Below are 16,205 nucleotides of genomic sequence, written 5' to 3'. Positions count from 1 at the left end.
AACTTCCAGGCTGATTTCCAAAGTGACTGGATGATTTTTACATTTCCACTACCAGTATATAAGTGTTCCAATTTCTTCATATCCTTGTCAACACTTGTTATCTGCCTTTCTGATTCTAGTCATCCTAGTGTTTATGAAGTAGTCTCTCATTGTGATTTTAATTTGGATCTTAAGGTTGAGTACAGAGCCAGTTTGAGACAGAGACTCAATCATCTTCAAAATCCAAGTAATCCTGATAATCTTGTTTAGGGTTTCAGTTAAAGGCTGGGTCAATACTTGATTTCAAGCATCTGGAAGATATCTTGCCCTTTTACTGACCATCTCTTGCACTTCTGGTATATATCACACTTCTGGTACTTTACCAACCATTGCAAATTAGGTTTTTCTAAATTTTAATACACAGCTTCTTAGTCATAGAGGCAAGATAGTATCACAAAAAGAAAAAAAAGATCAAGCTTCAGAATAACTGTGTTCAAGACTTGTCTCCCTTGCTTGCTGTGTGATCTTTAGCAATTTACCTAATCTTTTTTATCCCCAGTTTGTTGTCCTATTAAATGGGCACAAAATAACATCTGTCTTACTTATTGAGCAGGTAATATTGTGTGCAAAGTATAGAAATTTGGAATGTAAGAGAGTTCGTGTATAGTTACATAAAAACAATTATAATTAACAGATTTGGAGAGAAGCAGGGCATATTTTCCATTTATCTTTCTGTTCCTCTCAATTTCTAACTTCTGTCTACTTGGCTTTTGATAACTATTGATGACACAGATTTTTAAATGCAGTATGTGGGCCAACCCCAGACAAAATATAATTTGCTATATTTTCTACTTCCACTTGTTTATTGTTCTCACACATATTTTTCCTTATTACTTCTCCTAGGAGATTTCAATATTAAAAGACACTTAGACTGTTTAACTTATTTGAATGAAGTACTAACAGAATTTTAGGCATCACTGGAGAAAGTCTTTTTAACAATACAATTTTTGTGAGAAAATAAATTGGTCTCATTCTGGAAACTTTTTTCTTAGAAACAAAATAGAATTCTGATTTTTTTAAAATGAGAAATCAACTTTTGGTATAGTGAAACATGTATTATGAATGTAAAATTTGACATTCAAAACAAGTAAAAGATATTCAGACATTTCTCCTGGGTGTGAGAGCAATTTGTTTTACAGTTGACATTTCTGAGGCAAAACCAGAAGAGAGTGAAGACTCAAATTTAGTATTTTATTAGTAAGATACACTCTTTAGCTAAGTGATAACTTTACTAGCCAAGCCCCCTCATATCCTCTTGTGCCTGGAGGGTAGGGTGAATTTTCCCTAGACTGGAAAGTTTTGGACCTCCTCCCCCTAACTTCACTCTTCAAAATCCACATGTTGAGCAAGATATCAACACTTTCCTATTAGCACTAACAAGGCAAGAATTGTGATGAGAATTTGGTCAAAGTATATTTTTGTTTTATAAAACAATAAGTTAATATGTTAAGAAATTAAGTCAATGTAAAAGAGAGGGATTGAATAGTGTAGTGTGGAAACATCTTTTTAAAACAAACAAACGAAAAATATACATATTTAAACTGGTAACAGGCCAATCCAGGGGTTTTCACATCACCATGGTAACTGGCCAGTGGGGTGACTAGAAGTCAAGAGTGAGCAACAAGAGGGCCCCGAGAGTCATTTGTTTCAGTATCCTCAGATTAGAGATGAACTCCAAAGCTCATAACTGGATTGTTGAACATGTCAGAAATTGAATTGGAAGAACCCAAACCAAAACCTAGGATCTGATGGTCTTGTCCTTCACCTCAGAGCTTCTACGATCAGCTCTTTAAAATTAATGATTCTTGATGTTCATGTTTGTAAAATGAGAGTTTAACAAGTCATCTGTCTCTCCTTCAACTTGTGTGGATGATTGATTCACTTATACGAAACAAACAAACAAATAAAAACACCAAAAAGAATTCTGGAATTTTGTAACCCTGTTAGTTTTTAATTTCTAAAGCTGTCTGAACAGGATGAAGTGAAACAAACAAAAAAAATAATGCTTTCTTTCCTTCCTAAATAGTTATCTAAATTTTATCTTCTCCGAGGGAGTGGGGATGAAAAGGGGAGGAACAGGGCTTGAGAAGATTATTTCCAAGGGTTTCGGGACTACAAGGGAAAGTATGAATCTGAAGCTTTCTCACAGAATCTCTGCCTCCAGCCTGTATCACTTAGTGATGCGACCTCGCTTGCCTTTCCGGCTTTCTGGTTTCCAAGGCACCCTGGGCATGAGTCGGCCTGCTACTCAGGAAACAGGGTGGGTGGGGCACCCTTTGTCTTCATGACTGGACTCTCCTACCTAGTATCACAGGTAGGGGTGCACTTCAGGTAGACCTCATCATCTCCATGGTTCCGTCTGACCCAGCCCTGGTGATCTCTCCTCTCGCTGTGGCCTCAGTGGTACGTCCCAGGACCAGGTTGGGTTGGCAGAGGGGCCGCACTAGCCGACTGAGCCGCAGACTCCGGGTCAAGAACTGGAAAAAGGTGATGGGTCAGAGTCCCAAGTGCTGTGGGGGGGTGGGAAATATCCTGCTGCCTGAGTTCAGGCCTCCAGCCCTCTTCAGGCAGCTCTGGAGCAGAAGTTAAATATGAAGGGGGTGTTCTGGGACCAATTAAGGGTAGCCAGAGTGGAGCAAGAGTCCTTCCTAGCTTGTAAGTAATATATTGTGTGCTCTTCTTCTGGCAAGTCATTCCTTATCTCTGGGTCTTATTTTCCTCTTCTGCTTTCCTAACACAGTCCCATTAGTACCAAGTTCCCCTTGCCCCAAGGCCTGTTTGAAGACCCTAGTTGTTTATTTAAGAAATCCTTGAAGCCGGAGTCCTTGTCCCCTTAACTAAGGGCAGCAAGTTCATTCACCAGGACGCACAATGGCATTTGAACAACTCTCTTTCCCCTTGTCCCTGAGCATGAGCCAGATCTTACACAGCTTGCCTCTTCTTTTCTCTACAATTCCAGATAACATCAAGATGCCGAAGGTTGAGGAAACTGTGCTTCAGAATGATCCCAGTGAAGCAGAGAGCGAGGTCTGTAGCCCTAAAACACCAGAGCAGAGCCAGGAAAGCAAGAGCTTCTGTTTAGATAACCACTCTCCTGGTATGTCTAGAATGGCACGATCACTTCCTTGGATAGCAGTTAGGTTTAAGGAATAGGCAGCCTGAGGCTTAAGGACCTTTAAGGACTTAAAAGGGTCTTGCAACTTTGCATTTTCCTTCCTTATCCTTTTGTTAGTCCTCTTTTGGATTATTATTTCCCTTGTCTTTTCTCCCCTCTAATTTTCACATACAGGATTTAGGCCCCTTTATTGGTGGACAAAATTAAAAGATTTTGGCTTTAGAGAAAGAGGCCAACAAAGCATAATTACTTGTGTTTGACAAGACTTGAGAGTGGCTGTGTCAGTTCAATCACTGAAATAGACAGGATTTTTCAATTTTGATTTTGTAGAGAGTAAATGGTAGGTCTAGGACAGTTCAGAAAAATCCAAATTATCTGATGCTAGAATTGTGTTCTGTCCTTTTCCAGGGGTGTCTTGTTGACATAAAAATTAACGCTGCTCTGGGGTAAAATTCTTTAGACCTGTGGACAGCATTTTAATGTAAACATTGGGATGTTGGGTCATTTTCACATCTTATGTTAAATATTTAAAGCTCCGGTTTGATAAGACCAACCTCATTAGGAGCTCAAATTGCAGTTTTCTTATAATAATCTCTGGTTAATTTAACCACACATTAATCTGCAGACCTGTCCAAATCTAGACACTTGACCTAAACTCTTGAAGACTGAAATCGGATGGGAGGAGTGGTTGGAGTCCACCAAGTTATTAAGTTGACTCACATATGCTTCCCTGGTGGCCACTTGAGGTCACTGCTGGTAAACAGAATGACACAATTCTTAGTTCATAGTACCTCTCAAATAAATATCTTAATGAATTAAGTGGTATGTTTTTACCTATGTAGCTTTTTACTTAGGGTAGAAAAATGTCAGTTAATGGGACTTTTTGGAAATATTTGTAATAAAAAATAAATGCATATAAGTAGACCATCTTCTTGGAGTGAATTTTGAGATTCTTAAGTGTGAGTTTTACTCTGTCTTGTGGACAAATAAGCCTTGGAACAAATTATGAAACTACATTGAAAGTGAGTTATTGTATGTTTTATATTATATACCAAGTAATAATTTTACCTACTGTATATGCTTACTATGTGTCAATGTTGTAAGTGGTCTAGTAAAGAATTTGGAGCATGGTTCCCAAATTGCAATGCTGCTCTGTGACATAGTTCTTATCAATATTGAATGATATAAAACAATAAATATGTTGTCATAAGTTTTAAAAATAAAGTTAAATTAATTCAGTTTAAAAGACTACTCTTAATACTGAATATATTTTCTGTATACTTTTTGAGGTATTAATGTATACTTTCTTTTCATGAAATGATTGTTTTGATGATGATGGACTTTTTTTGTTTGCCATCATCTCCATACATAAAAAAACAAAAATTGTCAAATAATTGACAATCACTAAATTTTTTTGAAATGTAGTTGATCTGTTGAATCCCCTGTTTTATAAGCACAGTTTATCTTTAGAGAAATCTAGGAAAACCTGTGATGTTATCTATAACAAGACATTAGCTCTCATCTTGTGTGTGGCCTCTGAAGTAGTAAGAGGATAGTGGGTAAATAAATAAATGATAATTTTATAAACTACAACTTATTTATTGTTTGTTTGCTGTGTTTTACTTATTGTTTTGACATTTCAAGTGGAAAGTTTTGGAATCAGTTTCACTTCCTGTTTTTCAAAAACTATCTTCTCATGCCTGACTTCTCTGAGATTTTCAGTGGTGTTAGAGGGCAAAGAGTTCAGAAAACTTCATACACTAAAATGATTGAGTCTGTGTAAGATCAATTTGATGAAGCTAAACTCTGAAGCCTTACTTGACTGAGGGAATCTCTGAATAAACTAGAAGTTCTACTTGTGGGTTCCTTGTTACTGACTGCTATGCTGTTTTCCAGAGAGCAGACCTGAACTCCTTTCTGTCACAGAGCTGATAGAGACAGTTAACAAAATTTCCAAGCTGAGCATTGCACATGAAATCATGGTAAACCAAGATTTCTATATGGAAGAGAGTGTTTTATCTACAAACAGGTACAGACTCTTCAGTTTTTTCCATTTTACTCTTTCTGGCATAAATGCATAGCACAAATGGCATTTGGTCAGTTTTGAAGCATCGTACTAATACATTTAATGTTTGAATATGTCTTAAATGGTACCAACAACTAAAACAAGAGTAATAATTTATTAGTTTAAAAGGAACAAAGCAGCAAATTATACTTAAACAGGAAAATCACTAATGCAATTACAGGCAGAACATCTCAAATCCGAAAATCTGAAATTTGCCATGCTCCAAAATCTAAAACTTTTTCTACAGTAACATGATGCTAAAGGGAACGTTCATTGGAGTATAACTGCAAATATTCCAAAATCCAAAAAAAATCTTAGTTCAGAACATTTTTAGTCCCAAGCATCTCAGAAAAGTTTTATTCAGCCTGTATTGTCAAAATGTCCCTTTTGAGGTTTCAGTTAATAATAAAACAGAGTTAATTTCAGATCTCTTTAGACAGACTTGGAGGAAAGTGTTCCTAGCAGTTACTCTTTTAACTATCTACAGATTAAACAGGTACACATGAGCAGATTACTTTTCTAATAGTGGTATTGCCAACTCTTCATGGGATAAGAGACTTCAGGGAACATTTTTGTTTCATGATTATCTTAATAAAGATTCTGTGAATTAGGATCAGAATTTCATTGACAAATAATTTCCCTCTAAAATTAGGCTTTCTTTGGATCCCTCTTAATTATGTTTATATTGCAATACATAATTAAGACTCATTCAGCAAGTATGAATTGAACACCTCTAACGGTTTATTAATAGTTAAACGAGTTAATTTTTGGTTAGAATCTATGTTTATAGCATTTCTAATTTTCCACCATAAATGCTTCTATTATTTCATCACTTTCAGCGTTCTGTTACTAAAGAACTTTGCTGTCAGTGGTTCTCTTAATCCTCATACTCCTTAGATTTGCCCTTGCCTGTTGCCAAGGTCAGCTTCCCTGAAGAAAGTGTTTACCAAAACACAGGTTTCCTGACATTTTCTTCATTGCCTTCATAGTCTCTGAGGTTCGAGTGAGATTTATTTTCTGTTAGTAGAGTTGCAGAAAAAAGTGAAACTAGGAGAGTGAAAGTCTGTTAACGTAGCTAAGGGTGTCCGTGGTAGTGAGGAGTGGATAAATGAAGCAGGAGGAATAATATTATTTAAAGTTTACATTTCACTTACATTCAAAGCTCATATTTGTTTTTAACAGATAAGGAGCTTCTGAAAGACTAAGTGAGCATGCCATCATGGTCAGATTTATCTTAGGAATGTCTTTAATTTTATCAGAAATATGTGGTATTGCTGGGATAAGATTATGTGGGGTCAGGGTGACCATTTAATATACCATTACAGTTGTCTAGGTAGGAGGTGATGGTGAGTGGAGATGAATTCCAGAGATATTTAGGAAGCCGAGTCTCTGGAATTTGGTGACATAGTGGATAAAAGAGATGAGGGGAAAGGAATTAAGAAGGACTCCAGTATATACTAGATAATAGTTGGTGATCTCTCACAAGTCAGATAGTTGTGTTGGGGAAAGAGTTTTGACCTTTTTTGCTTGATGCAGACCCAGGGTTAGAACTTAGAGTCTCAACCCTTTAGTTTATGGTCCTTCCTACAGCAGGAAGAGAGCTTCACCAGATCTATAAGTTGTCCTTCTGAGAAGTTTTGGCCGGTGTTTTCCCAGATGAGATTACTTCAGTTTATTAAACTCTTCTCAAGTCTTAACATAGCTTCTCCTGGCCTGCAGTTTAATGGTATTTTATGAGTTTAAATGCTGTTTGGGAGGTTATGATCCTATATTAAGTCTCTAGGTAAAGAGCAATTTTAAAATTTAACTTTCTTATAGTGTGGAAGGCAAGTTCATGGAGACAATGTACAATGCTTTTTGGGACCATCTGAAAGAACAGTTCTCAAGTACTCCTCCTGATTTCACCTGTGCTCTTGAACTTCTAAAAGAAGTTAAAGAGGTGAGTAACCAACCTTCTATATGTGGATGGAAAGTTTCTGGGCTCAGATACTTGAATTGTCAATGGCTACTAATATCCTAAGCAGCATACTTTTTGAACATGGCCTACTACTTAAAGAGATAGTATGGAGCCACTTCCATTTTATCTGTATAAGATGAAGCTTGACAGTTGGGATATAACTATAACAACACAATATATAATTCAATTAAACAAATTTTTATTGAACTCTATTACTTATGTGTTTCCAAAGCACAGAGATGAATAAGAGAACCCTTGGCCTTAAGAAACATACTATTGAGTCAAAATGCTATTTAAAGTGACCCTTAAAGATTCCTTTGCTTATTTTTTCCTTGCCCTTTGGAGTAAAGCAATCAAAAATTTCCTTATCCATTATTAAGAATGGTTAATCACCTTGTGGTGGTGTGTATTTTATACCTCTTATATTCTGCATTTTTAAAAATCGCACTTGTTTTTATTCATATTTTTATCTTATTCTACCTAGAAAATATTACTACTACTATAACCGATCCCAATGAAGCTTTGAATTTTAATTGTCCTCCAAATGGAAAGAAATAATACTCTTTAAGAAACTTAGAGACACGTTTTCCTAACTCCCAAAAGATTTAGTCTAGGATATCTTGGCCTAAGGGTTCATTGGAGAAAGTTTAGGATTCTAAACAGAATTTGACTTTTTAAATTCCTTTTGGGGGCAGATCTTGCTATCACTGCTGTTACCACGCCAGAAACACCTAAGAAATGAGATTGAAGAAGCTTTGGACATAGATCTCCTCAAGCAGGAAGCAGAACATGAGACCCTGGATGTCCCTCAGCTTTCTAACTACATTCTCAATTTGATGGCCCTACTGTGTGCACCAGTTCGAGATGAAGCCGTGCAAGAACTAGAGACCATAACAGATCCAGTGCAATTACTGAGGTGAGAATCTAAACATACTGTCCCCAAATCTGCCTTAGATAGTTTGCCAGAAAACTCTGAGCCAGATATTGAGATATAACCCTGTTTTGTCTAGCTCTTCTGTATTGACGACCTGACTAACACCTCTTTTCTCCTTTGTGGACTATTAACTTTTCGTTTCTAAGGACAGTCTCTCAGGGTTTCTTTGATGATCTTTAGATCATTTGGGCCCCCTTTATGGCATGATACTGTTAAGATATTGAAGTACAGTAATTCTTTTTTCTACAGATTTTAAATAACCCTTTCCCAGATGTTTTCTTGTTTGTCCCAATTCAAACCCTGTGAAGGAACAAAAATGAGTATTACCCCTGTTTCACAGCTAAAAGAACTAAGACCCAAAAAGTAAAGTGATTTTCTCAAGGAGTTAGAAATTGGTCCACCTACATTCCAACTACCCACATATAGTTGTTAGCCCTTTGGTGATTTTCCTTCCATGGACTACCCTTTTTCGAGGTGACAGAATGACTGCGGTGGAAAGAGCTCTAAAATGGTAGTTAAAAGGTCAGGATATGTAAGTATTATTAGCTTTGCCATCAAATCACTCTGTGACCTTGGGTCACTGGCTATAGTATTTTTATTTGTAAGTTGAAGTAAGACTGTTGTTATTAAGGCTTTTTCCAACTCTAAAATGCTGTAATTTTATGACTTTTTGCTTAGATTCTACCCTTATACACTGAATTTCCTTCATAGTGTAAATATTCTCTTTCTTCCTGTGTCAGGGGCATCTTCCATGTTCTAGGCCTAATGAAAATGGACATGGTGAACTATACCATCCAGAACCTTCGACCCTACCTGCAGGAACATTCCGTCCAGTATGAACGAGCTAAATTCCAGGAACTCCTTGACAAACAGCCCAGTATGTTTACAATTTAAGGGCAAAAGAAGGTAGATTTGACCTTGGGTCTTCCTTCTTATAGAAACAGAATATATTTTTATTTTTTCAATAGAGAGTTTCTTCCTTGGGCAAGGGGTCAAAAGAAGGAGCATTTCTCTAAGATATAAAGACCTACAGAATCACTTCTTTATTGACCTGGAATGTATCTCAAAGCCTTAGTCTTTAAACCTTAGAGTTTGAAGATATATATATCCCCTTCTCTATCATAGATCTCCTTGATTATACCACAAAATGGCTAACCAAAGCAGTCACAGACCTCACTACACCATGTCTAAGTTCTCCTGATCTACCCAGCTCATCCTCCAGCATGGCTTGTTCATCTTCAAATTGGTCAGCTGACAACTCAGAGCCTCCCAGTCTCTCAATGGTGCTATATCAGGGCTACCTGAACCTCCTTCTCTGGGATCATAAAAATGAAGAATTTCCTGAGGTAGGAATATGTGTTGGGATAATGCCTTGTTGTACTGTTTTCATTGCCTCCATGAGAACTGTCCTCTCTTAACAGCCTGTTCTTCCCTGACTCACCAGACTTTGCTGATGGACAGAATCCGGCTCCAGGAAATGGGGTCCCAGTTGCACCAGTTAACTGTCCTGGCCTCAGTCTTGCTAGTAGCCAGAAGTTTTTCTGGTAAAGTTTTATTCAGTTCACCTGAATTTGTGGATAAACTGAAATACATAATCAAGACCCTGACCGAAGAATTTAAGTCCAGGTAAGATTCATAGATCTGTCGTAGAATGAAAACGATTATGTGGTATTTAAGACACAGGCAGGTAATATATTACTGCATATTCTTCATCACAAACCATGCAAAGTCCCTTGGGAACTATCTCCAAAGCTTGTTAGTGTCCTTAAGTATTGAGGTTTAGGATATAGAAAATGAATTTTTTTTCTTTTAAAGAGGGGAGTGTGGAGGCTAGTTTGCTACAAATGTTCATTATTGTGTTTATGAAAAATGAGTCATTATATACTTGATTGAGGGACAGTGGATTTCTGTTATGTATATCTAGAAGTTGATAAGTTGGTCAGTAATACTGATCATTCATTGCATGCAAGCATACCATACCAAAGTAAAAGTGTAAATCGAAGTCCAGGTCTCTTAATCTATTTGCAATTTAATTGGTGAAGTAGGAGAAAAAACATGAAAAAATATCCAGGAAAATCTTTCAACAATATTTAAGTAAAGTTTATGGGACTGAAAAATGCTGAGTGAATTCAAGTATGGAACCACACCCTTGCAGAATTTGTCTTGTGGCATATGGCATTGTATGTTTGGATTAACTGGTACCTTAAGGACAAATACGAATGTATTTTACCTACCCAGTGGTTCCTGCTTTCCACTGGTGGTAGGTAGGGAGTTGGAGTTCTCCCCTGAATGGGCCTGGCTTCTGGTAAGAGGCTCTCTGGGCTTTGCCTCTGTGGCAGAAACACTCTGTTTCTATCCTTTATTATCTAGGCCTGAAGAGGCTATGATGAGTGTGAGTGAACAGGTGTCTGAGGAAGTTGATCAAGGCCTCAAGGACATGGGTCTCACTGCTCTGAGCAGCGAAAACACAGCATCTCTTATGGGACAACTCCAGAACATCGCCAAAAAGGAGAACTGCATTCGTAGCATCATTGGTAAGAGTTCCCATGGTAGAGGTGCAGAAGAGTGGCAAGAATGTAGGGAGATAGACTCTACCATGAAAGTGAGTTCCCTAACCATTTAAAAATGAAAATCCTGATCACTTGGAAAGTCATTTAGTTTTAGTTTCTAGGTCTATAATGTGCAGAGTTGAAATAGATATTTTTAAAAATTTTTATTTATTTGTATTTTATTTTAAAGATGTGGGATACAATCCAGGGTACATAAGTGTCATTGTACAGGTAAAGTTTAGGTACCCCTACTGATGTTATGTGCCCCACCCTCTTGCCTAGCAATATCCGACTACTGCCAATCCTTTTCTTATAGTATTATGAAAAATGTTCAGGGTGTGCTTATGAGTGAGTATACTCAGATCTCTGTTTCTGTGATAAATCACTGAGTATTATAGACTATAAATATATCCAAGTTGCTACAAAGTCCATAATTGCGTTTTTCTTCATGGCTGTGTTATATTCCATTGTGTTTATGTACAACATTTTCTTTATCCAATCCACTTTCAATGGGAGGCATGGTTGGTTCCATGTTTTTTGCTATTATGAATAATGGTGCAGGTATTTTTTAAAATTTAAAAAAAAAATTTAATTATGTGGGGCAGAATCCAGGGATAGGTATGCAAATGTTCATTATGCAGGTACCCTTGTCAATGAGGTGTGTCCTCCTCCTCCCCTGATAGTTTCCCACTATGGTCAATCCCTTTTTATAGTATTATAATAGTTATTCATGGTCTGCTTATGAGTCAGAGCATATGATAATTGGTTCTTTGTTTCTGTGATAGATCACTCAGTATTATAGCCCCTAATCTATACGAGTTGCTGTGAAGTTCATAATTTTGTTCTTCTTTGTGGCTGCATAATATTCCATTGTGTATATGTACCACATTGATTTTATCCAGTCCTCTTTTGATGGGCAGAATAGTTGGTTCCATGTTTTTGCTATTGTGAATAATGCTGCAATAAACATGTGTGTGCAGGTATCCTTTTCATAAAGTGATTTGAGTTCCACTGGGCATATTCCAAGTAGGGGGATTCCAGGATTGTGTGGGAGGTCGATGTTTAGATTTTTTAGGTATTGCCACACTGTTTTCCATAGAGGTTGTACTAGTTCACACTGCCACCAACACTGTAGAAGTGTTCCCTTTTCCTTGCATTCTCTTCAGCATCTGTTGTTTTTTGAGTTATTGATGATGGCCATCCTGACTGGAGTTAGGTGGTATCTCAGTGTGGTTTTAATTTGCATTTCTTTGATGACTAGTGAAGCTGAGCATTTTTTCATGGATCTGTTGGATACTCATATGTCTTCTTTTGAGAAGTGTCTATTCATATCGTTTGCCCACTTTGTAATGGGGCTGTTTTTTTTCTGGCACATTTGAGTTCCTTGTAGATATTAGATGTCAGGTCTTTGTCAGATATACAGTTGGCAAATATCTTTTCCCAGTCTATTAACTGTCTCCCCACTCTCTCAATGGTTTCTTTGGCTTTGCAGAAGCTTGTCATTTTGATGAGGTCCCACTTGTCTATATTATCTCCTAAGCATGGACACTTGGGGTTTTGATCAGGAATTAGTTGCCAGTTCCAATATCCATAAGGGTGTCTTTGGTATTTTCTAAGGTTCTTATAGTTTGAGATTTTACTTTTAGGTCTTTGATTCATTTAGAGTTGATTTTTGTGTATGGTGATAGGTAGGAGAATTGTTTTAATCCTCTGCATGTGGTCAGCCAGTTTTCCCAGCACCATTTACTCAATAGGGTCTCCTCTCTCCACTGGTTGGTGGTGTAGGCTTTGTTGAAGATGAGTTGGTTGAGAAATTGAGGTTTTGCTTCTGGAATCTCTGTCCTGCTCCATTGGTCTATATGCCTGTTCTTGTACCAATACCAGGCTGTTTTGATTATCCTAGCACTATAATAAAGTTTAAAATCTGGGAGTGTGATACTTTCTGCTTTTTGTTTGTTTGTTTGTTTTTGCTGAGGATTATTTTGGCTATTCGTGGTCATTTATGTTTCCATATGAATTCCTGTATTGTATTTCCAGGTCTGAGAAGAATGCTCCTGGTAATTTAATGGGTATTACGTTAAATCTGTAGATTGCCTTGGGATAGGATGGATATCTTAACAATGTTGATTCTTCCATGAGCATGGAATATTTTTCCATTTTTTTTTGTCATCTTTGATTTCTTTGAGTGGTGTTTTGTAGTTTTCATTGTAAAGGTCTTTGACTTCTCTGGTTAGAAAGATGCCAAGGTATTTCCTTTGTGTGTGTGTGTGTGTGTGTGTGTGTGTGTGTGTGTGTGTGTGTGTGTGTGTGTGTGTGTGTGTTGTGAATGGGATCATGCTTTTTATTTGGGTTTCTGTTTGCTTATTGTTTGTGTATAGGATGCAACTGTCTTTTGCACATTGATTTTATACCCTGAGACTTTGTCAAAGTCCTTTATCAGTGCAAGGAGATTTTTGACAGATTCTCTTGGGTTTTTGAGTTATAGAGTCATGTCGTCTGCAATGAGGGATAACTTAACTTCCTCTTTTCCTATTTGGATACCCTTGATTTCCTTCTCTTGTCTGATTGCTCTAGCTAGGACTTCAAATACTATGTTGAACAGCAGGGGTGAGAGTGGGCATCATTGTCTTGTTCTGGTATTCAGGGGAAATGGTTTCAATTTCTGTCTGTTTAGCAGTATGTTGGCTGTGGGATTCTTGTAGATGGCTCTTACTATTTTTAAGGTGTGTTCCATCTATGTCTAGATGCTTGAGGGTTTTTATCTAGAAGGGGTGCTGAATTTTATTGAAAGCTTTTTCTGCATCTAATGATATAATCATGTGGTTTTTGTCTTTACATCTGTTGATGTGTTTCATTATGTTTATGGTCTTGCCGAAGTTGAACCAGTCCTGCATCCCAGGTATGAAGCCTACTTGATCATGGGGGATGATTTTTGATGTGCGTTGTTTGATCTTGTTTGCTAGTATCTTGATGAGAATTTGTGCATCTATGTTTATTAAGGATATCGGCATGTAATTCTCTTTCTTTGTTGGATCCTTACACGGTTTGGGTATCAATGTGATGTTAGCTTCATAAAATGATTTTGGGAGAGTTCCATCTTTCTCAATTGCCTGGAATTCTTTCAGTGGGATTAGTATTAGCTCCTCCTTGTAAGTTTTGTAGAATTCTGCTGGAAAGCCTTCTGGACAAGGGCTTTTTTTGTAGGTAGTTTTCTTAGGACATAGTTGATTTTCTGGGTTGTTATTCATCTATTTTGGGTCTTGAGTTCTTCTTCTTTAAACCTGGGGAGGCTGAGTGATATCAGAAAGTCCTCCATTTCATTTAGGTTTTCTAGTTTGTTTCTATACAGGTGTACATAGTAATCTCTAATAATCTTTTGTATTTCTTTGGAGTCAGTTGTGACTTTCTCTTTTGTATTTCTAATTGTGTTTATTTGAGCTTTTTTCCTCTTTTTCTTGGTCAGTCTAGCTAGGGGTCCATCAGTCTTGTTTATTATTTCAAAGAACAAGCTTTTGGTTTAATTGATTTTTTTTAATTATATTTTTGTCTTTCATGTCTCGAATTTGGGCTTGTATTTTAGTGATCTGGATTCATGGTGGTCTTTCTTTTCCAGCTTTTTTAATTTTTTAATTTTATTTATTTATTTATTTATTTTTATTTATTTTATTTTTTTTGAGTTGGAGTCTCACTCTATCGCCCAGACTGGAGTGCAGTGGCCGCTCCCGGCCACCGCAGCCTTGACTTGCTAGGGCTCCGGTGATCCTTCTGCCTCAGCCTTCCAAGTAGCTGGAACCACAGGCACACTACCACACCCAGCTAATTTTTTTGATTTATTGTAGAGATGAGGTCTCACCAAGTTGCCCAGGCGGGCCTTGAACCTGCGGGCACAGACAATCCACTTACCTCAGCCTCCCAAGACACGGGATTACAGGCTGAGCCACTGAGCCCGGCCTTTTCCAGCTTCTTTAGGTGATTTGCTAAGCTGTTAACTTGTGATCTTTTCATTTTCTTCATGTGTGTTTGTAGCGATATGAATTCCCTTAGTACTGTTTTCATGGCATCCCAGAGATTTTGGTAAGATATTTCTTCATTTTCATTTGTTTCCAAGTACCTTTTAGTCTCTGTTTTGATTTCCATGTTGGCTCAGGAGTCATTTAGTATCATGCTATTTAGTGTCCATGTCTTTGTGGGTTTGGGGGAAACTTTGTTGGTGTTGATATTTATTTTTATTCCACTGTGGTGTGAGAAGGTACAAGGCAGAATTTCAATCTTATGGAATGTTCTTATGCTTGATTTATGGGCAAAGATGTGGTTGATCTTAGAGTATGTTCCATGTGGTGATGAGTAGAATGCATATTCCATGGTTGCTGAGTGGAATGTTCTGTAGGTATCAATTAAGTTCATTTGATCAAGCATCATGTTGAGGTTCCAGATCTTCTTGTTGACTTTTTGTCTTGATAATCTGTCTAAGTTTGTTAGTGGGGTGTTTAAGACCCCAGGTATGATAGTGTTAGAGTCAGTATTTTTTTTTTAGTTTACCTAGAAGCTGCTTTTGAAAGTTGGTGCTCCTATGTTGATTGCATATATGTTTAGGGTGGATATTTCTTGTTGGTGGATTGAACCTTTTATCATTATGTAGTGACCTTCCATATCTTTTAAAATTTTTGATATCTTAAAGGGTATTTTGTCTGATATTAAGATCATGACTCCTGCTTTCTTTTGTGTTCTGTTTACCTAAAAAATTTTCCCCCACGCTCTTACTTTGAGTCTGTGAGTGTCCTTTCTGGTAAGATGAGTCTCTTGTAGACAATATATTGTTGTGTCATGATAGTTTATCCAATTTGCCATTCTATATCTTTTCAGTGATGCATTTAGTCCATTCACATTCAGGGTAATTATTGAGATGTGAACGTTTATCCCTGTTTTGAATTACTTATAGAGTTTGTTGTTATTGCTGCTTTTTGTTTATTTGTTCGTTGTCTTTCTTTTGCTTTTTGGGTTGATTCATGTCTGTTTCCACTCTTTTCCCTGCATTCTTGGGAAAGGCATTGTCATTCTTTTTTTTCCTTTCTTCTGTGTTCAATACTTTAAGTTTTTCTTGTAGAGCTGGTCTTGGAAGCAGCATAAACTCGTAGGGATTGAATGTCTGGATAGGATTTTAATTCTCCATCACTGGTGAAACTTAGCTTGGTTGGTTAGGTAATTCTTAGTTGAAATTGTTTATCTTTGATAACTTGAAGATTGGGCTCCAAGCTTTCCTAGCCTGAAATGTTACTGTAGATAAGTCTCCTGCTCTTCTAATTTGTCTTCCCTGTTAAATAGTCTGACCTTTCTCTCTTGCTGCCTTTAGGATTTTTTCTTTTTTTTTTTTTTTTTTCATTAATCAGTATTTTTTATTATGGTTTTGTGGGGTACAGTTAAGGGTAGGTGAACAATGACGTTTCATTCAGGCACCCTGTAAATAAAAAGTGTTTTCCCATCCCCCGACAAATATTTGCTACTGTTAATCCCATCCCCCTCCCCCCCATAGTTTCCCAGTACCTTCT

At 37.2% G+C, this 16,205-nt stretch overlaps 1 protein-coding gene across 1 annotated transcript; it reads left to right on the top strand.

Annotated features, from left to right (window-relative positions):
* Positions 1–3,004: 3,004 nt before the first annotated feature.
* LOC103255158 (T-complex protein 11 X-linked protein 1-like) lies at positions 3,005–10,644 on the top strand (the record flags this gene model as incomplete). Its single annotated transcript, XM_008053123.2, has 8 exons — positions 3,005–3,136; positions 5,081–5,183; positions 7,038–7,158; positions 7,872–8,092; positions 8,851–8,987; positions 9,236–9,456; positions 9,555–9,736; positions 10,481–10,644. Coding segments are annotated over exons 1-8 (1,276 nt in total), but the record flags the coding sequence as incomplete, so codon positions are not given.
* Positions 10,645–16,205: the final 5,561 nt, after the last annotated feature.

This window comes from Carlito syrichta, unplaced genomic scaffold (assembly GCF_000164805.1).
Source record: "Carlito syrichta isolate Samal-C Ts95f unplaced genomic scaffold, Tarsius_syrichta-2.0.1 Scaffold287894, whole genome shotgun sequence".
Lineage (NCBI taxonomy): Eukaryota > Metazoa > Chordata > Mammalia > Primates > Tarsiidae > Carlito > Carlito syrichta.
The sequence above is the reverse complement of the archived record's forward strand: the minus strand, read 5'-3'. Positions and strand labels throughout refer to the sequence as shown.